The sequence below is a fragment of the Plasmodium coatneyi genome, chromosome 11, assembly GCF_001680005.1.
Source record: "Plasmodium coatneyi strain Hackeri chromosome 11, complete sequence".
NCBI classification, from domain to species: Eukaryota; Apicomplexa; class Aconoidasida; order Haemosporida; family Plasmodiidae; genus Plasmodium; species Plasmodium coatneyi.
This window is the reverse complement of record NC_033566.1, coordinates 2,285,586-2,306,205: the sequence shown is the minus strand read 5'-3', so window position 1 is coordinate 2,306,205 and position 20,620 is coordinate 2,285,586. Positions and strand designations below refer to the sequence as shown.

The 20,620-nt window shown below is 42.8% G+C and overlaps 5 protein-coding genes across 5 annotated transcripts; 2 read left to right on the top strand and 3 right to left on the bottom strand.

Annotated features, from left to right (window-relative positions):
- Window positions 1-2,253: 2,253 nt before the first annotated feature.
- Window positions 2,254-4,530, top strand: PCOAH_00036560 (RNA binding protein; the record flags this gene model as incomplete). Its single annotated transcript, XM_020060447.1, has 1 exon — window positions 2,254-4,530. One exon carries the CDS (start codon window positions 2,254-2,256, stop codon window positions 4,528-4,530), a length of 2,277 nt encoding a protein of 758 aa, XP_019915728.1.
- Window positions 4,531-5,213: 683 nt separating this feature from the next.
- On the bottom strand, window positions 5,214-6,860 carry PCOAH_00036550 (Uncharacterized protein; the record flags this gene model as incomplete). The annotated part of the gene is made up of 7 exons (XM_020060446.1): window positions 5,214-5,258; window positions 5,429-5,489; window positions 5,628-5,755; window positions 5,882-5,979; window positions 6,073-6,199; window positions 6,325-6,689; window positions 6,710-6,860. 6 exons carry the CDS (start codon window positions 6,499-6,501, stop codon window positions 5,214-5,216), a joined length of 636 nt encoding a protein of 211 aa, XP_019915835.1.
- Window positions 6,861-7,458: 598 nt separating this feature from the next.
- PCOAH_00036540 (Serine/threonine protein kinase) lies at window positions 7,459-8,959 on the top strand (the record flags this gene model as incomplete). The annotated part of the gene is made up of 4 exons (XM_020060445.1): window positions 7,459-7,572; window positions 7,703-7,797; window positions 7,899-7,970; window positions 8,176-8,959. 4 exons carry the CDS (start codon window positions 7,459-7,461, stop codon window positions 8,957-8,959), a joined length of 1,065 nt encoding a protein of 354 aa, XP_019915965.1.
- Window positions 8,960-9,471: 512 nt separating this feature from the next.
- PCOAH_00036530 (Cyclin dependent kinase binding protein) lies at window positions 9,472-11,780 on the bottom strand (the record flags this gene model as incomplete). Its single annotated transcript, XM_020060444.1, has 3 exons — window positions 9,472-9,933; window positions 10,054-10,092; window positions 10,263-11,780. 3 exons carry the CDS (start codon window positions 11,778-11,780, stop codon window positions 9,472-9,474), a joined length of 2,019 nt encoding a protein of 672 aa, XP_019915976.1.
- A 935-nt stretch (window positions 11,781-12,715) lies between these two features.
- On the bottom strand, window positions 12,716-18,664 carry PCOAH_00036520 (Uncharacterized protein; the record flags this gene model as incomplete). The annotated part of the gene is made up of 8 exons (XM_020060443.1): window positions 12,716-16,858; window positions 16,981-17,123; window positions 17,249-17,297; window positions 17,424-17,627; window positions 17,669-17,702; window positions 17,865-18,055; window positions 18,359-18,433; window positions 18,605-18,664. 8 exons carry the CDS (start codon window positions 18,662-18,664, stop codon window positions 12,716-12,718), a joined length of 4,899 nt encoding a protein of 1,632 aa, XP_019915822.1.
- Window positions 18,665-20,620: the final 1,956 nt, after the last annotated feature.

Here is a 20,620-nt window from a genome sequence, read left to right as displayed (position 1 = left end):
AAAAGGCAAAAAATAAAGCAAATTAACTCAACATGTAAAAGCATCTATTTTTTGAATGCACTTTACATGGAAGTTACAGAGACGAACCTTTCGCGCGAAAATGAAAAAGTTTTAAATGCGTGTTTAATCCGTTAAGCGGTTAAAAAGTATACCAAGTTGAACTTTTTCAAATGCGGTTTTATAATACGATCGAAAAAAACGGCATGAGTTAAATACATCTTTTCTTGCGAAGGCGATTATTTATTACTCACAGGCCTGTTTACTTAAATATATTTTACATTTATGTACATTCATTTTTTCGTTTATTTTTTTTATTGCCCACTTATGCATAAAAAAATCACTTCATTTTTTCGCCTCTCGGCTAAAATTGACCATCTCGCAAAAGAGTTTTTTTTTTTTTTTGGTTTCCTTTAATTTTTGTTTTTTGTTTTTTCTTTTTTTTACATCCTCCCCGCAGCATAGCTGACCCCCTGGAAACTTCATACCTGTTTATAAGCAATTGTATACCTGCTTCTCACTTTATAACGCATAAAGCGTGAACGGAAAAAAAGGGGAAAACAAGTTAAAGCCAGTTTTACGCGCGCGAATCAGCATATACAAAAGTACTGTTCCTTTGTACTATTCACGCGCTTCCCTGTGGCTGTTCATTTTTTCCTGTTCGCAATTTCTGAGTTTAATTTTTCCACCCCATTAAAAAAGGGTTTTTATCCTTGCGTACGCGTGTATATGTACTTACACTCCTGCATATGTACGTTCACTAGGCGGTATCCAAACGGCAAATTTTGTTTACATAAAAAGGAAAAAAAAAAAAATGCCTGTCGATGAGTGCGAAGGAGCATCCAAGAGAGAGGTGTGCATTTTGTAAGGCAAAGGAGAAAAGCGCATTTGTTCATCATACTGTATACATGTGAATGATAGCCATTTCAACGTGAAGGAGCGCAAACAGCAGATAAAGGATTGGTGCGCTCGTAGGAGGTAAAGTCAGTCCTGTATAGCGTAATCGAATGAACAAAAGTGAAGTTTACATACATACCCAATACGTACGTGTACATGCGCACAAATGTGTTAGTTCGCTGACTGTGCGATTTTACACACGGTATTTTATTAAAAGCTGAGGAAGAACACACGCACCTTCTGCACACACATGCTAAAGCCATGCGAAAAGGTTACGTACCCTTGGTGAGAGGATTTTAATGTACATACCATTGCCTCGGAGGAATTGTGTGCATATGAATGCCTACATATGTGTACATCATAATGTATTTTTTTTTTTTAATAGCCTTCTGTAAATGTTTTCCACACGTTAGGGGTTTAATTCAGGGAGTTTTCGTTTCCTCCGTTCGTTAATCATCCCATTTTTTCGCCATCCTTACGTCGTTATTTAGTTATCTTACGTCTTCAATTAGCCCCCCTTTTGTCACCACTTCGTTCTCTTGCTCGTTTTCCCTGCTTTGATTTTCCTCTCCTCATCTCAGTTTTCTCATTCGTTGTAGCCCAGTTTTACCGAGCCACCGGTTTAGCCACATTTGGAGAAAAAAAAAATAAAATAATTAATAAAAGGAACGGAAAGGAGACAGGCATAACCACGTCAATGACTCATACCTGCAGTTAACGCATTTTTGTGAATAACTGTTGGTATGATACGCTCTCCTGTTGCGTGTACACATCGTCAAGTCATTCCCCTTTTGATCGAGTCTACATAAGTTTTACAACCCTACACACACACATACTCTGTACTGCATCGACGCGGTTCCATACTTTTTCCACGTGCTTGAAGGATTTTTTTTTTCTTTTTTTTTTGGAAAAGGGATCTATCTTCAAAGTTAAAGGAATCATTTTTACGTTTAGGAAAAAAAAGGCACACGTGAAGAACGCGTGTGCTCGTAGGTATATTTCAGGAACACAACAGCTGTCGACATCTACTCAAGTGTAAGCACCTCCGTGTGGATCCCTACAAGCGGTTAGCGCAAGTGAGCAACGGATTTGAGCATTCTACACCGTGTTGTAAGGACCCAACTGTGGATCCTTGTTCTGTCCTGTTTATCCTACGTTCTTGTGTTACCACCCCACGTGAGTGTAAGCGGAGATCACATACGTTCCAGGAAAAGTACCCCCCAAGTTATACGCACTCAAGTGCCCTCTCTTAGGATAGTCAGCTCCGCTTCGGACTCCTAGTAGGCGTAGCGTGTCTGTTCTGTCCTCTCCCTGTTCATACCTGCCCCCCTCCCCTGCGCGCATTTTCGTAAATCCAAAATGATAGCGCAAAAGAGGTCGTACTCGCACCTCAACAACGAAGGCGAAATGAGCAACCACAGCGATGAGGAAAGCGCAGTTAAAAGGCCACGAAATAAAAGTGCCAGTAGCAATAGGTCCTTCGGAAGTTACCACGATGAGGAAAACGAAAACGATGAAAGAATGAGTTACACTGGTAGTGGCACAACCACAGAAATGAGAATCCCCTATTGTCTTCTCCTACCCAATAGGGCAATAGGCTTTGTGATTGGTAAATCAGGAAGTAATGTACGTGAAATCGAAAAGGCCTGCGGAGCGGTTATAAAATGCCAAAAGGAATTTGACATCTCAGTGTATCCGCCTCCGTCGGAAAAAATCCTAACCATTTTCGGAAAAAAGGAAAATAAAAAAAAAGCATTAGAATTGGTTTTAGGTAAATCTAAAACGGTTATGGATTTCCATGAAGAGGATGGAAAAGAATCCATCGTTATTATCGTACCTACTAGATCTATCCCCATCATTATTGGACAGAAGGGCGCCAAAATTGCCTCTCTATGTGAAAAGTCAGAATGCGAAATTAATGTGCATAACGATGATGTTCCAGGAATTAAGGATAAGGCTATTTTTATTAAGTCGAAAAAAATTGGAAAAATTATTGACTGCATAGGCATCATTTACGATTTATTGGAGGACATTGTGGATAATGGTATTCTTTCCTTGTTTGAGTTTCCTGGGGTTCCCAAAAGTGGCGCCGTGATCTCTCCCCTGAGTGGTGGTCCTGCCGGTGGCGGTGCGTTGCCGGATGCCCCGGACAGGATGGGTGGCGGCCCGATGAACAATAACCAAATGGGTGGAGGTGGCGGCGGCGGAGGGCCCAACAGCCACTACCACCAGGGAGGTGCACACCATCACTTTAATCACGACACGAAATATAACATGAAAATGAACGACAATAGTAACTCCTTCGAATATATGAGCGGTGACGATTATGATAACTTCTCAGTTCCGAATGAGAGGAATCTGTTGTTGCACAGGTATGGAAAGGAAGTGAGCGCCTGCGTGATACGTTTCGTTCTGGACGTAGAAACGACCGCATGGATAATCGGAAAAGCAGGGTGTCACATAAAGGAAATAAGAACCATAACAGGAGCGGGTGCAGTAATAGTAGACGCCCCCGATAATATAGAAAATGTGAAAACGTGTGATCGTATTTTAACCCTATCCGGATCGGCGGAAAATAAATTTAATGCACTCAAATTAATCGTCAGACAAATGGAAGAAAGGGAAAAAAATATCAACCACCCAATGCGTATGCTGGTCCCAGGAAAGGCAGCTAGCTTCCTAATTGGTAAAAAGGGCTCCATTATAAAGTACATCACCGATATGTCGGGTTCTCAAATACAGGTAGCTAAAAATAAGGAAAGTGAAAATGAAAAACTAGTCCTCATTAGCGGTTCTCCCGATTCTAAGATATTGGCCTCCATTTTAGTTTTGCAAAAATTAGAAGAGTACGAAAATCCAGCCATCGTTAGGGAGGGATTGCTCATCCCTTTGAATGACGTCCTCTTAAACGTAAACAATAACAAGTATGCTAATGTAAAAAAAGGAAACAACAACAGTTATAATAACAGCGGGGTGGGTAACCACGGCAAGCCAATGCATAACCACCACCAAGCGAATATGAAAAGTGACAGGTATTTTCCTCCTAACTCCATGCCCAACAATCATTACGGAAGGGATTCTTCTCCCCATAGGGTTAACGGAAGCGGCTACGGTGGGGGCGGAAACCACCCTGATCATCACCGCCCGAACCGTCACCATCCAAATGCCCACGACGACGGGAGCCACAGCCCCGTGAATAATAACTACCCTCACGACGACAACACCGCACACAGTCATAACAATCATAACAGTCATAATAGTCATAACGGTAATCACCATAACTCACTTAAAAACCCAAACGACATGAAAGAAAAGGTGGAGAAAATGTTCCTCCAACAGTTATACAAATCCTTCCCCATTTCTTCCCTCCCAAAAATCCTATCCATCACACAACCGTACACTATCGAACTGAACATGCCCGATGTGTACCTGGAAACGTTCGACGCGCAAAATAAAAATGGAAAATCCTTAATTGAGGAAATCATTGAAAAGTCTGGCTGTAATATTTCCATCTGTACCGACTCCAATGACTCCTCTTCATACACCTTTATCCTCTCCATCACGGGTTCCCCCCTCGCCAACTCCATTGCCATCCTCATGATCCAGGCCAAAATATTCCAGTTCGACTGGTTCTGAGGAAGGGGTAGCGGGGTAGTAGCAGTAACGGCAGTGTGCCTCCCTGCTGCGTGTCCCCCTTGGTAAAAATGTTCTTTCAATTTTTCAACCATCCCTATCACATTCTGCGTTGTCATCGTTTCGCTAAATGGTTACCCATTTTAACATTTTTTTTCCTCGTTTTTTTTTTTTTTTTTTTACCCGCAAATAAGAAAAACTTATTATATGTATACGTGGTTGCACCAACCCGTAGTTTCCTCAATTTTTGCAATCCCAAATTGGGCATATGTTCCTTGGGGAAGAAGCCCCTTTCGTTTTTTCTTCCTTTTTCTCACCCTGCCGCGGCACCCGTGCAGAACAGCACAGGGAGGCATACTATCTGTGTACCCTCTGCACAGAATCATCTTACAGATGGCGTTAAAACAAGTTTGAGCGACAAATTTTCTGTTTTTTCTTCAAATGAGGAGGAAAAAAATATAAGGACATAAGTGATCCACCTGGACCGGAAAAAACATTCTCAAACGTATCACATCGTATGCACACTTCCGTTCATGCGAAATTGTTTCGCTTAAATGCATTCGGAAGAAAAAATGGAACGAAAAGGTAAATGGGTGTAAATGAGCGAAGAGGTTTACGTCCCCCACTTTGCATTACATATCGGCACTCTTCGGTAACGCAAATGCAGTTCTTCACTTCTCTTTGCTTCACTTCAAGTTGAATAACGCTTTCGTTTTTAAAAAATCCTTACTCTAAAGGAGAAATGAAGAAATAGACAAGTGCAGATATATGCAACGGAGTTAAAAATATTTTTCCACCTCGCATAATATGCCTCGAAAGAAAAAATGGGCCACTTTTCCCTCAATGCGTGTCACTCGTTTTATGTGTGTGTGGTTTTTTTTTTCCACTTTTGAGGAGTTACCTGAATGAGGTGCATTTTCTTCTTCGCTGGGCTTCTGTAGTCTTTCACCACTGTGATGTTGCTGCGCAGGGGTTAGGGAAACGGCGGGGTGTTCTATTATGCACGTTTGAAGAGTATCCAAATGTGGACGACAATCATCCACGGGGCGACAACCCAATGGAGCGTCTGATCAGTGGCCCGGTTGTACCACGCCTCTTACTAATAATCGAAGCTGGGTATCCCGTGGTTCTCGTCGAAAATCCTCAGCTTATCTATCCTGTTCGTCTGTGATGAGTACATGTCGAACCAGTGCCTCAAATAGGAAATGGCATAGGCGTCTCCTTGAAACTGAGGGATGGGAAGGAGAAAAACCACACCGAATGAAAATCACACGGGGAAAAAAAAATGTACATTACAGAATGCACAAAAAAGGAGGGGCATTTGTTTGGTCCTGTCTGCGCCTCGATCCCTTACGTGGCCCATGGCAAATCGCCGCCTGCACTTAATCCAGCCAACTATATACATGCGCTTGGCGGTTTTGTAGAGCTCCTGGCAGAAGACGTTCCCTTCATCTGCATAGGAGGGGGAAGCGGTGTAATGTAGTGTTAGTGTTGCGGCGTGGTTCCATGCTGCTTTGATATGGCAACCGCCCCTCCTCGACTGACCTTCGAAAAACCCATTTATGTCAAACCTAAACTTGGATTTCACCTCGTGAAAGTTCGTTATGTCGTAGTTCCTTTTCGTTTCTTCCCTTTTCACTACGGGCGGTTTGTACTTGCGGAAGCCGGTGACCTGCACAGGTTGGGAATAGGCATGTGCGTTGGTAATCCTTGTTGCTCCTCTGCCCAGGATACACAAATAACACACGTGCTATTGCACTAAAAAATGCCCATTTCCTCGCCTCCTTTTTATCCTACCTGCCGGTTTAGTATGTCGAACTGCTTGGCGAATTCAGGGTGTCCCTTCCTTAACTTCGGTTCCCATTTTTCCCCTTTGTCCAGTAGTAAATTTTGGCGAAACAAAAAGTGGGGCTTTTTATGGATGGACAAACTCAGCCTGCTCCTTATCTTTTTCGAAACTGGTGTGGGTATCATTTGGACCGTACACGTGGGGGGGAAGAGAGAAACTGGTCACACGGATGGGTGTATGGCGGTTTACATAACTGTTCAATTGGCCCACTTCCTGAGCGACTTCCCAAGTGACTGCCTGGCTGAGTGCTCACCGATAGATTTCTCGGCGAAGTCGTTCGCATGACGGCAGGCGGGCGGTCTCCCCAAATATGCGCTCCTTGGGAAAACTCACCGCCCTCTCGCAGGTATTCTCCACAAACGGGTAAACAGGCTAACTTAGCTTTCCGCTAAAGGGGAAAACAAGTGAAAAATAAAATTCCAAGGGGGCCACATTTTACGTTCATTTTGCTGCAAATGCGTGAGGTTATGTGTAAGTGTAATATGTGCATCCTAACTGTTACGTTTTTTTTTTTTTTTTTTTTTTTTTATTTCCACATCTCAGTTTTTTTTTTTTTTTTTTTTTTTTTCAATGGTGACGCAAACGGAGTGGAAAGAAATTCATGTGAAAAAGTTTAATATTTTATTTCCCCCCCCCAGGATAGCAATAATGTGAAACTAGTTCGTTTTTACCGCTCACTTGACGAATCTGCTAGCAGGCTAATCGTCCATTCAGCCAGTCGGCTAACCGCTCCATACCGTGTGCGTCCGTCCATTTGACCATCACGTCCCGTTCCTAGTGGTCCACCCGAATGTAGACTTAAGAGTGTTTCCTGATGTGTGTATGCCGCCACACAGAAACATTCTCCACTAGTCCATGTTTTTCCTAATTCACGCGATAAGAAGTGCCTGTCTTGTGTCTGCAGCATCAAGATTGCGTGTTGGACGAGGAAGTAGAACATACAGGATCACATAGGATGCAAATAATTACCTAAATGTGTGCACCTGTTCATTTGGTGGCCGCTCTTTCCCTCAACCACGCATAGATAATGCGTGTATAGGCGTCTGCGCCTATCTTAACTACCTACCAAATTGCACAGAAAAATGAACGAGTCAGTTAGCAGCCCAATCAAGGCCACATGCAGGGACATGGCCTTGAAAAGCAGCCTGCATTCCTTCACCTTCAGTTTAAAGGATTTCGACATCGCAGGGTTCTTGGTAAAGCGAGCGGCGTAGCAAAGGAGACACAATACCGTCGTGTAGAAGCGCAGCACAACGGAACTACTACGTAACAGCATCTCCTTTAAACCACATTTTTCACCCCCACGCGATGTTTTTTCCCCCACAGGGTGATGGAGCCCACGGCAGCGTCTTTCTGGCCTGCGAAAGGAGGACCAACTTCATTTGCGTCCTGAAGTGCATATCGAAATCGCACCTAGTGAAGTAATAGACCGAAGCAAATCTGTTTGAGCGTGCACTGATCCTGTTTGACCTTCTTTCTTACTTTTTTCCTTTTTTTCTTTTCCCCTTGATTCCCGTTTAAGGAGCACACAGGAAGCCCTATTGAGAAAAGAGATAGAATTACAGGCGCATTTGAAACACCCTCACATAGCATGGTAATGGGGAAAAAAAAAAAAAAAAAAAGGACACAAACGTGACGCAATAATTACAGCATGATGTGTAGTTCAGTCTCCCCTCCCCCCTTTTTTTTTTTATCTTCACTTAATTGTGCTGTTGTCGGCATTTATGGAGGAGGGTGATTAGATTTACCATTTGTGTTTAACCCCTACATTTGTGTACACTCCTGCTCCTCCCCCTCAGCATGTATACGTGGTTCCACACCTCCAGCCACGTCTTCTTCGTGATGGAGTACTGCTCTAATGGAGATTTGTTCACCTACCTGAACGAACATGGCCCGTTCGCCGAAAAGAAGGTGGCAGAAATGTTATTCGAAATTATATGGGCAATAAGGACATGTCACGACAAAAGAATCGCACACCTAGATTTGAAGCCAGAGAATGTACTAGTCAATCATGAGGAAAAGTGCAAACTTGCGGATTTTGGATTATCTGCACATATAGGATCGAAGCATAAAAAGAAGGGAATCTCCCATTACAGAGGGACCCATGATTATTGGTCCCCTGAACAATGTGCAAGACATCAAAAGAAGAAGCAGAATTTTGGAGAATTCGATCAGAAGACAGATATTTGGACATTAGGTATATTAGCATTTGAACTGAAGTTTGGCAGACCACCATTTGGATCTACCAATGAAGAGAGAGAAACAGTTATCATGAACAGGATTCAGGATTATCACTGGAGTCAGTTATTTTGCGAAAAAGTAAAACAGGATTTAATCGACAAATTATCTCCAGAATTTAAGGACTTTTTAAATTTGTGTTTAGATAAGAACCCAAAGAAGAGACCTACAGCAGAATCGCTAATTCAGCATCCGTTCATTTTTGTTCATAACAAGAGTAGGCCTTGCATCAAATCGTATGCTACACAACCGAGGGGGAAACAGGGACCTAAGTTGAGTCACAAAGGGTTTAATGAGCAGGACGGCTCCTTCCTCACACCCATCTGGTTCCACAATAAGGGGTAGACTAAACTCGGGGCAAAGTGTGTAAAGCGCCTTCCCCATTCAGTTGAAATTTTGATTTAATTTGTTTTGTTTTTCTTTTTTTCGTGCGCCGTGCAGCGGCTACTACTTGCGTTCCCCATTTCGGCGTAACTAATATTTGGGTCCCCCCCTCTGCGCTACTACACCTGGGGAGATGCGCGGGGATGCGTTCTGCCCACACGGGGGAATACATCTCCACCCATAACAATTTTGCAAAAAGGCGAAATTAATTTTTTCCAAAACGTTAAACTTACTTTTGCCAAAAAGGCAAACATACTTTTTAGTTTAAAAAACAGGGGGTTAAGTCTGTCTGTGGGATCATCGCACGGGGGAAAACAGAAAAAAGAAAGAATCACGAATGGGCAGGTAAACATAGGAGCAAACACTAAAATGTGAAGATGTTAAAAATGGACCAAGAATACGCAGCACCAAAATGGCCCCTGCGAAACGATGCCACTTGGCCGCTTTCCCGCTTGATCTGCGCCGGTAGTTCCTCACATATTCGCTATCGCATTTTTAAATTCGTCAAAGTGCATCCTGTCACTGTTGCTTAAATCCATGATGTTAAAAATGCTCTTCAGTGTCTCCTCACTGAATTCATTTTCAAATTCCTTGGCCGATTGGATGAAGCTCCTAGTCGATATGTAGCCCCTTTTGGAGGTGTCCAGCAAGTCGAACAAACTTTTCATTTTCTCCTTCGACTTGAATTTGTTAATATCACAATTGAGCGCTGTGAGGAAGTCCTCCAGACTGATGCTACTGCCATACATGTGAAAAAAATCTAACAGGTCATCTGAAATGTCCTTGTTATGATTTTCGTGCAGAAATTTTTGCACATTCTGAATTGTAACGCTTTCATTTTCGTTCCTTTTCATTTTGTTGAAAATGTACTCCAGGTTATTTATTTCGTCCGCGTTTAGGAATTTGTAACTGCTTTCATTTTTTTTCCCCCCTCGCTGCTGTTCCTCCATTTTGGGAAGCATCTCCAGGGGGAGCAACTAAGCCTGATTCCTTCCAACTGAAATACTACGCTGTGCCACTCAAGCCTCGCTGGGGTAATTCGAGCACAGGTAGACCTCTTCCGAAATACCGTACACGTCCTCGAACTTGAGCTCCTGCTTGGGGGAATTGCATAATAGGCGATTTAATTACGATGGAACAACGGCGAAAATGTCGCGAAAAGGCACACGGGTAATGCGCAGAGAATGTGCAAAAAATGCACTGCAGATGCAGCGCCGATGAAACGCTCCGATGAAGCGCGCCAAAACGACGCAGACACACTCACCTTGGACTCCAGGTACTGGTATATGTGGGGGCGGATATGCTCGTACGTATGCTGTAGTGAAAAGTCCAGCAGACGGTAAACCAAAAACTCCACGGAAAAAATGAGTGACGGCGTTAAGTTCTCCTTCTTGTCTAACTTCTGAATATAAAAAAGCAGCTTCTCCAAAATCTGCATGTCATCATGCTGGTAAAATTTGAGCGACAAAATAAGACAAGTAGCTGCGTAGAGCTTCCGATTGGACTTATGCACATACCCCTTAATGACCAACCTTTCAAAAAAGACCCACGCACAGCAGATGGTCGAAATATCAATTTCAGGGATATTAGAAATTAAATTGAAAAGATCAATTTTTAAATTTCTCAGCTTGGATAATGTCAACGATTTGTGGATCCATGGATTTATTTCATTAAATAATTCATTCACTTCTTCCTTGAGCTTTTTTGCCTTCACAAAAGGAATCACAGACACGTTATACCCTTGCAAGCACATCACTGTGTGGTGCTTTCCTTGCTTAAAACGAGGATTAAACAAACAAAACGCATCATACTCATGCTTACTTGGAGTTAACAAATGTTCATATGATATGCCTTTCTTCCTTTCCTTTTTTTTTCTCCTCATTTCGTTGAAAATCACACTTTTTTTTTTCGCGTCCTCAGCGTTCTCTGCACTTTTGCCTTTTCCCGTGTTCGTGGTGAAATTTCTACTGGGTTCCATCATTGTTGGCTTTTTACTATACTTGTTCGAATCTTTCTCCATCCCTCTACGAACATCCTTTCCTGTCCTCATTGCTTCCTCCGCGTGAGAGTTGCTTCCTACGTTTTCGCCCCCCCTCAGTTGCCTCCTTTCTTCGTTTATCAAGAGGAACTTCCGCCCCTTCTCCCTAAAACGCCAAAATGCCCATCTCTTCAAAAAACGCACAACTCGGTTATCCTCCTCTGCTCCATCAAAGGCATACTTCTCTTCCTCCACGTCAAAATTTGGTACCTTCTTCTTAAAAATAGAAATGGAATAATTCATGTTCGCTGAGTCGTGACACACATTTTCGTTGTATGGCTTGTAGGACAGACACATGGTGTGCGTGTTTTGGTAGCACATCAGGATTTTTGACGCTCCGTGGTTCATGTTGGAGAAGCAGTGATTATTTTTGTACGCGTCCGCTTCGGCGTTTTGGTGGCCTCTGTTTGGACCACTCCGATTTGGACCACTCCGATTTGGACCGCTCCTGTTTAGGCCACTCCTATTTAGACCGCTCCTATTTGAGCTTTTCCCCATGGTTCTACCCTCATTGCTGCTGTCCTTGTGCCAAACCGCCTTGTTACTCTGGTCGTTCAGGTAAAAGTCGATGTGCCTCTCCTTCCCCGGGGCCTCTGACCCGCCATCGCTTTTCTCCCCTGAGCTTGACTCCCCACTGCTGCTCACATCGAAAATGCTGTTCTTCGTCTCAACGGCTGTGTTCAGAAAGGTCTTTGCATCTTTGAAGAAGTCCTCGTAGATGGTGAAGTACTTTGGTTCCTTCATTTGGAGAAGGGAGCAACAAAACGGGTGAACACACCAAGTGCACCGAAGAAGAGAAAGGCCTCCCTGATGCGCGCTGATCTCTATGCTGGCCAAGCCATCCTCTTCGTCGCCAAAGCGGACCCTTTCCCCTGATGTGTACTCTCCTCATTTCATCCGCTTCGCACAGGAGTATTCATACGTAAAAAAAAAAAAAAAAAAAAAAAAAAAAAAGATTCACCAACCGAATGTGTGCCCCTCCAGCGAATCGATCAAAGTCCTAAACGAGGCCTTCCCAAAATGGGGAGGAAGTCCAAAAAAAAAGAAAAACTAAATCGCGTAATGCTCACAAGATGATGACCAATCCATATTTTCAACCCGGTTCAGTCGGCAGAATTAATATTGCTGACTAAAAAATGTTGATCGTAGGAGACGCGGGAATAGGAACACCCCAAAAAAGTGTCTTATTTTTGACGCAATTTTTGCCGCATGCTTTACGGTTTGGCTATTGTTGTTGCCTTGCGCGATCGCGCGTGAGGGATTTAGTCACACAGAAAGGAGAAAAAAGAGCAGACGAAATGGACGGACAAAGTAGGGCGGCTGGGACCCCCCTCGAAATACCTAGCATGGGGACACTTCCAAATAGCAGGGTAGGGAAGCCCCTTCACCCAATGTAGTTTCTAACTCCCCCTTGGTCACTTGTTAATCTTTTTCTGGGCAATTTGATGAAACCCCTTAGCCGCAGCTAATATTGCAGCAGAGAGGGGGAAAGGCACAAACTAGCCCAGACGAGCGGCAATAAAAAGGATTTCGCGGCAATACAACCCATGGCAACCGCGTGGACATGGAAGCTCCGAAAAAGTTGCGAGCGAATGCCCCCAGACCGAGGCTGAAATATACCCACAAATATGCATTCGCTAAGACAAAGAAAAAATTGGCAAAAAAATGGCATCGCAAAATCAGCATTTAAAAACTTCCTTAATCTCTCCAACTGCACGCTGTAAATCTTCCTTGCTTGCTATTTTGGAAAAATACAATTTATGCTTGTCCTTGCCTTTGCAACCGAACTCCTGTTTTATCATTTCCGTCACTTCGTCGTACTTGGCAGCGTACGCCCCATCGGGCATGGCATCGTCCACCAAAGTGTGCAAATAGGTATCATCAAACGAGAGGCAGATCATCCCACCAATTGTAAAAGACTTGAAAAAACGAAACTGCTCGAAGTAATCACTCTTGTTGTACTTGTTCTGAACAATGGGGAAACCCGTCACTAATACGTTTCTGTCTGCCCGTTTTATTTGACCAAGCAGGGATGCGAAAGCTCTGTCGATGATGCACTTCTCGTCACTACAGTGGTCTCTATTCCCATCGCTCTGACGACCACCCCTCACGCCGCCCTTTTCCTGCTTCTCCGCCTCAAAACCAGCCACCCCCCCTCTTATCCCCTCCTTCACCATTTCCTCACGCACCAACTGCGCCATATTGATGGAGGAAAATTTTTTTAAATGAAAACATAGAATTGATGATAAAAGCAACTGAAGCTTTTCGTTTTGAGGAACGAACAGCATAATGATTTGGGGGCAGAAGAGACTGTCCACATTTTGCGGCATTTCCTTGTTCACATAAATGGTCGTCACTTCGACGTCAGGGTGTTTCTTGGAGATAACGTCCCGCAGGTCTCTGGCCGCTTGGTTATACTTGCTCAGCTTGTCCGCCTGCTTTGACCTGCCCTTCGGTTTGTCCCCGCTGTTCAGCTCTTCCTCATCGGCCTTGCCCACCTTGTCATCAGCCTTACCTACCTCGCCATTATCGCTGCCTGCCTCTTCTCCATCAGCTGTAATCTCCGTCCCCTCGAGGGAAGACCTCACAGCATTGCTACCCCCAGGCGAACCTACTCCAAAAACCCGATCATCATTTAGCGCCACATAAGCGATCACTCCAGGGACCCCGCTGGCGTCACCTCCGAACACGTTATCCCCCTGCACGCTGTGAACAAGATGAATAATTTTCTTAAAATTTGTGAAGCGACCAAATGTATCAACACAACTGCCATTCTCATCACCCGCCCATAAGGGCACATCACACAACACAACATTTGCAAATAGATATTTGCTTGAATGTTTCACAAGCCCCTCCAAGTACGTCACATAAATATCTCTTATCGTTTTTTCCTTTTCTGCTTTTATCCCCTCAGTTAGCTTTTTGACATACTCTTCCGATTTTTCTTCAATGATGGAAGGTAACTCCCTTAGCACGTCTTCACAAAACAAACAGTGAAATGAACCCCCGTTGGAGTCTTGTCCAATTTTCCTTTTTACAAACTCCCTAACATCATAGTTGTCTGGGGCGTGGTAGCAAATCAGGTTGGGTCTAATTCTGTCCTCGACTTTTTTCAAAATTTTTTTTTTCTCTTCATCCTCCAGTTGGTCATCTTGTTGGGTTCCCTCCGCGGGTTTGTCAGTGGGGTGAAGATTCTCCCCTGAGGCGTGTCCAGTAGTGGTGGTAACCTTCTCATCCCCTTCACCACCACCATTGTTGATCGCACCCTGGACCTCTTCCCCAGGTGACCCCACGTCCACTGTTAGGAGACTCCCCCTGCTGGAGAACCAGAAGATCGTCTCCGCCAGGGTGGATGCTTGTGCGCATGCGGCGTCGAACAGGTCAAGCGGGGGAAGTAGGTTAGCCGAGTTGGGTTTCTCACCACTGTAAACCCCGATTCCCATGTCAGAAGGTCCCTTCGCGGGTACCACCAATATGCACAACTTGATGTCGAAAAAGAGTTCCAACTTTCGGAAGTCCTCTACCTCTAAGTCGCTAGGAAAGCCTCCAAATACAAAATAGCTGGCATTCAACCTAGAGATAAATTTGTTCATTTTTCTTACTATTTGATTTACTCTCTCCTGATTTTTGCCACTCATATTATTTTTATCAAATACGTCGTCAATGAGATGCCACATGGAGTTGGGGTAATCCCTCGATGCTTCCCCTTCACTCATAAAGTTCAAGTCACAAAAGACAACACGAGGATATTCATACTGCAGGTATAGGCCAATAAAATCGACATTCTTCAAAGTTAGGTTAGAAATTAGAATGACGCTCTTCTTTACTACACTTATCAGATCAAACAGATGGTGCACACCTGAGGACAACTTTTCTGCTTTATTGTTCACATCAAATTGGTGTACTGTCACCCCTTTACTTATTTGGGCATCCTGCCCTAGGACGAAAGAATCGTCCACCTTGTAGTGAGCAGCTTTTTTGTACCTACCTCCATTTCTGTTACTACCCAGTTGAAGCAACCCCTGTTGAGTTTCCTTCCACTCCAAATGAACAGCATTATCACCCACTTTGCAGTTAAAATGAAACACCACCACCTTTGCATTCGTCTTCCCTTTTATCACTTCCATCTGATGCATATTAAGGGGAAAATTGCACAGGACAAATCTTCGGTAATCTTTATCCTGTAGAGAGTTCAATCTTTCAATGAGGAAGGACATGAGCATATCCGACTGAGCAGAAGAGCAATCCAATCCATCCTCACATACCTCCCCCTGTTTCGTCCTCTTCTCGTTAAACAATTTAACATGGTCAACGAAAAAGTAGTTGTAACATTCTACCAAAAAATTAATTTCACTCTTCAGGTGATTTAAGTTCACTCCCAAAAGGATCACTATTTCTGTTTCCAAATTTTGAACAAAGTTGTTAAAGAAATTTTTACCCTCCCGGTAGATCAGTATTTTCCCCTTATTTAGGAAATGATCTATGAGGTTCTCTCCGCCTCCATGGAGGAGCGAGAGGAACGAGTCCAGTTGTGCGTTTCTGTCCATTTCGTCGCTCTCCACATTTGCGCCCCCCTTCACAACCAGCAAACAGAACGATGTGGGGATTATATCCTCCCGCGTCAAGTAAACCAAATCGATCACGCCGTAAAAACCAGTCAACACGTAGCTGCTGTAGGATTTATTCCTGTCCAGATTCTCCTTCAGAATTCGCCTTACCAAATCTACCGTCAACATGTTGTACTTCCTTTTCGTGTACTCTATTTTTTTCCCTAGCAAGGATTTCTTCTTCTCCTCCTTCATGCACAGCTCGCTAAAACTTAAGTTAATGTAACCTAGTCTCTCCAAGTGCTTTATAAGGTTTAACCTGTCTTCATCATTATCTTCACTAATCGGGGTATTCTTCCTCTCGTCGTGAATGTCAGGTATGATAAAAATTTTTTTGTTTCCCTTGGGTGCTTTATGGAAGATGCTAATCTGGTTAGGACCTTCCCGTTTGGTTCCTCCACCTGCATTGTTACCGACGCTACCTAGGGGATTACTACTTTGTTTAACTTTCTCCTCGTCCGCTGCGTCAGCTACTCCAGCTTTATCCTTCCCCCCATGTTGGTGCAGATGTCCCAATTTTCTCCCGACCACTTCGTTCTTCTTTACGTTCCCCATTATTTCTCCCTTTTTCTGCTTAAGCCACTCGCTGAGCCACACTATGGCTGCCTCTTCACTCGGTTTTGACTCACACATTTTGGTGAAGCATTCCAGAAGGACCTCCCTCAACTTTATATTTTCTTCTTCCTTCTCGTAAAAAGTAACATTTTTGCGATACAAAAAATTCTTTACCATGTCGACTGTAATGGAGTCGTTGTATTTTTCGAAGAGGAAGTACTGTCTTATGAGGTTGTTAATTTTTTTTTTATCCTTCACAAATATAATGTCATTGTTATCAAGGCTGAACATGCTTCTGATACTGTTTGGCCTTTTCAATTTGGATTCCTTGGCGCTCCTCCCTCCCATTAGGTAGTGCAGACACGTGATACAGTTCACTCTGGAAAGGGTGATGATTACGTACTGCGTCTGTGGCCCTACACTAGGGTCTACCATTCCGGGTTCTTCAAATATGTTTCTCAAAGTACCCTCGTCAACCGATATTATTTTCTCTTCCAACACGTTGAATCCGTAATCATGCAAGTAATCTCGCAGATCGTTTAACTCTTCTCCACTTAGTGCACCCTTTCTTATTAGCAAAATGCCATTTTCGCTGCAAAAATTTTCTTCACCAAAAAATAGATTTATCTCTCTGTCTATGTTGTCCTCACTGGGGGTGTGCTGCATCGGAAAAAAAAAAAAAAAAAAAAAAAAATGTCCGTGAGGAGAGCAGACTTCCTCCATCTCGGTGTGTATTTAGGCCCATGGACCTCTCTTTCCCTTTTTGTCCTCCCTCCCCCTACCACAGCATTCCGCATCGCGCAAGTTCCATACTTCTTCTTCAAACACGCACTCGGTATGTCTTCAAAGGGAACCATGGAAGAGCAGGGGCCACACAAAATCTTCGCCAGCCTTAGGCAGTTCTTCCCCTCAACAATTAGGCACACTGAAAAAGGGGAAGGAAGCACAAATGAGAGATGTACACCCGGGTGCAGTCCCACATGCATCTTTTCACTTACATCCATTTGTTGCAGAATCGCCGAACTTTTATTTTTCTTCCCTCTGTCTAACCTATTCCCTTCGCAGAGGTCATAAATTCTATCAGGACATCGTAGTAGGGCTATTTGGAAGGAAAAAAAAAAATAAATAAATAAACAAATACACAAGTACAGAAGTACACAAATAACCATGCCGTGATGCGCTAACGTCCCGATAGGCCACCCTTCTGCGAGACGTAGCTACATACCTTCCCAGCCGACCCCTCATACAGACTGCGAGCCCTCTCAGCAGACAAGATGCCCCTCTTCACTGCGACGATCAACAAACCAAAATTCAAAATGTCGTTAACTATGTCACCTATCTTGTTCTGCTCTATCACGTCCGGTTTTAATATTATCAAAGTTCTTTCCAAAAAATTGTTGTCCCGGGGGGGAAGAAGTAATTCAGGTCTCTACTAAAATACCAATCATTTTTGCTAAAGTAGAATGGGACATTCCTGCACTTTAAGTTGCACTGGTATTCTAGGCTGTCGGCAGAGGGGTCCAAAAGGGAGGAAAAAAAAAAAAAAAATAAACAAAAAGAAGCGATGCTTGGTGGAACGGTGTCAAGTATCCACACGTAAACATGTGGACAGATGTACATGCACGTGTTCATGCACACACTCCATGCTCACGCTCGTATGTATAACCATTCAAAGTATTTTTCATCCTTTATCAAGATAGATGTGCTCTTAACTAGCGAATTCAACTTTTCCGCCGTGTTGCCTTCGATGTGCTTTACCAAAGAAATGACTGACAGCCCGCTTTCCACGTACGCGTAAAACTCGCCTATACTGCTGTACTGCTCAGGCTTGTCGTTTAATATTTCTTTTATTTCATTCTTCGCGGGGACGAAAAAGGGGTAAAGAAATTAAGGAAACAAAAAAAAAAAAAAATGACAAAATGGTAAAATGGAAAAATGCATTGCAATCAAATGTATCCCCCCAAACATGTGCCATCTGTTTAATACGTGGAACGGACGCCCAAGTTGCGACTGTTCTTTTGTCCACTATCATTAGTAGTATCTACCAGTATGCCTCCATCTTTGGTTCTCTTTGTGCATTTTGTCTACTCAATGCGTTCCACTGCCTAACACGTGCCTATGCGACCAAGCGGGATGATTAACTGTTTCGCGGTTGTTTACTTCTGTCAAGTGCACTTTCTTCTTTTTTAAAATGATGAAGTTTTTCTCTTCCAGTTTTTCTAGGACCTCTTCATCCTGTGTTGGCGAGAACGATGGGTGTGTGTGTGATCATCTGCGCGTGTGCACATGTACCTATGTATATGCATGTCCACACGGGTCTGCTGTGACACATCCATTTTTTCCCCCGCGTCACTAATTTCATAAACTACGGCAGTTCTCCTCATAATCGCTCCTCCCATTTGTTACTTTAAAATTGTTTGTAACGTCCGGCAATATGATAAAAATACACCTTTCGTCTTTCATCATGATTCAGCGCCAGTACTGACAGAAGAGAAATGCGTGTCAAGGTACTGTCATTATATAAGGCATAGTACACAAAAAAAAGGTGTGTTCTCCTTTTGAATAATCTTGCTTAATATAGTTACTTCTCATGCTCATTTGTTTAAGCAAAAGGATTACATATATATGAATAACGCCATTTAAATTTGCTCTTTTTTTTTTTTTTTTTTTTTTTTTTTACAATGAAAAAAGGGTTTAGAGGCATTTTAGACATTCCTTGGAAATTTTTTTACGTACGAAACGTTTCAACAAATGATGCGCAGAACCTTACCTGCGTAGGAAAATAAAATAAAATAAGAAGTGCAATATATGTTTAAAAGGAAAAGGCTTATCCATCTTCGAGTGTGCTGAACAGTGATGCTTTCCACATGGAAATCTTGTTTCCCGAATTTGTTAAAAAATTATGCATTAAAAAAAAAAAAAATCAAGAAAGGCAATTTTTCTTTTCCCCTGCGTCTAGCCCATTTTTGCAAGAACATTTGTTAAAAGCGGTGTTCCTTTTAGCTGCGAGTATCAAATGTGTGTTTTCGAGGCTTTTCATCCATAGCTTATGTATGACATTTTTAACTATACTGAATGCCCGTCACTCGTTAGCTATAGCGTGGCCTCACGTGACGTGGATGCCAAATTTGCAGTAACGTAATTGTCACTTGAAGGGTGCCTCTTAAAAAGGCCCATACGGTTACATCGTGCAAAATGGATAAGCAGGCACACATACACATGCGGACATTACGACATTCCAATATTCCCCTCGCAATTTTCATTTTTTAAACAAATTGTACTCGGCTGTGCACCTCTTAGGTGGTCTACTCAACATCGATTGTAGCGGCACCATGATCAAGCTCTCTGCTGGGTTGGCAAAGTCGCAAACTCGTTGCTCTCATGTGTTCTCACCATTTTGAAGCATTCTTAAAAAATGAAAGAAGTAATTTCACGCAAAATCCCTCATTTGGAAAACGCCTCCAATTTTCGGCCATTTTAACAAATGTTCAAGGGTGTATGTGTTCGACACTTTTGCATTTCCCCTGGTAGCGATCGAAGAGATATTACAAATAGAAAAGGAAGGGCTGACTATACGGGGGTCTGTACCAGTACCCCAATTTGATATACACGCACATGCAAAAAATGTCCAATGCATTCTGTGCTGTTCTATAGCGAGAAAACAGACGAAACTGTGTGCAACTTTTTTTTTTTTTTTTTTTTTCTAGCTAATTGTTCATAGCCTTAACTAGCTACAAAATAACGTAGATTATATTTTACCTGAACAACTATTCAAATTTGTTCATAAAAAAACCTTTTTTTTTTTTTTTTTTTTTTTTTTAATTTTCATACCTACTTGTAGTTAAAATATGCCTAACGAGTCATACTTTTCTGTCTTTAAACAGCCATCGGTACGCAGCAGACGTCTGTTTTGTGCCGTTGTAAATTAGCTGTTCACAAAAAAAAAAAAAAAAAAAAAAAAATATACATACCCATGTATACACCCGTGTGGGTATTTATATTCCCTTTTTGCACAAGGTGTGCACATAGGCGTGGACGTCCAAAACGTACTTCCAATTCATCAAACAAGGAGTCTTTTCCTTTATGAGCAAGTAAAAAAAGACTTTTAACGAATAGGACAGTAGCAGTTCCATTTCAACCTTGTCCAACATATGTACGCTTTTCGCGCTGCGCAGCATGAAGCTGAAAAAACGTTTTAATTTTTAACACGCATTCCCATGCAAACCTGTACCTATACGTGCAGCTATATATACAGCATTAGCAGCTGCGTTCTTACCTCCTTGTGCGTGTTAACCGTTGTCACTATTTTTACTTTAATTTTTGTTCTATGCTTATGTTTCTCGTCAATTTGTTGAGATTCCCAATTTTCGTTGTAGAAATGCCTCAGCAACGGTTTGTAAATGTTCAACAATTTACCCCATT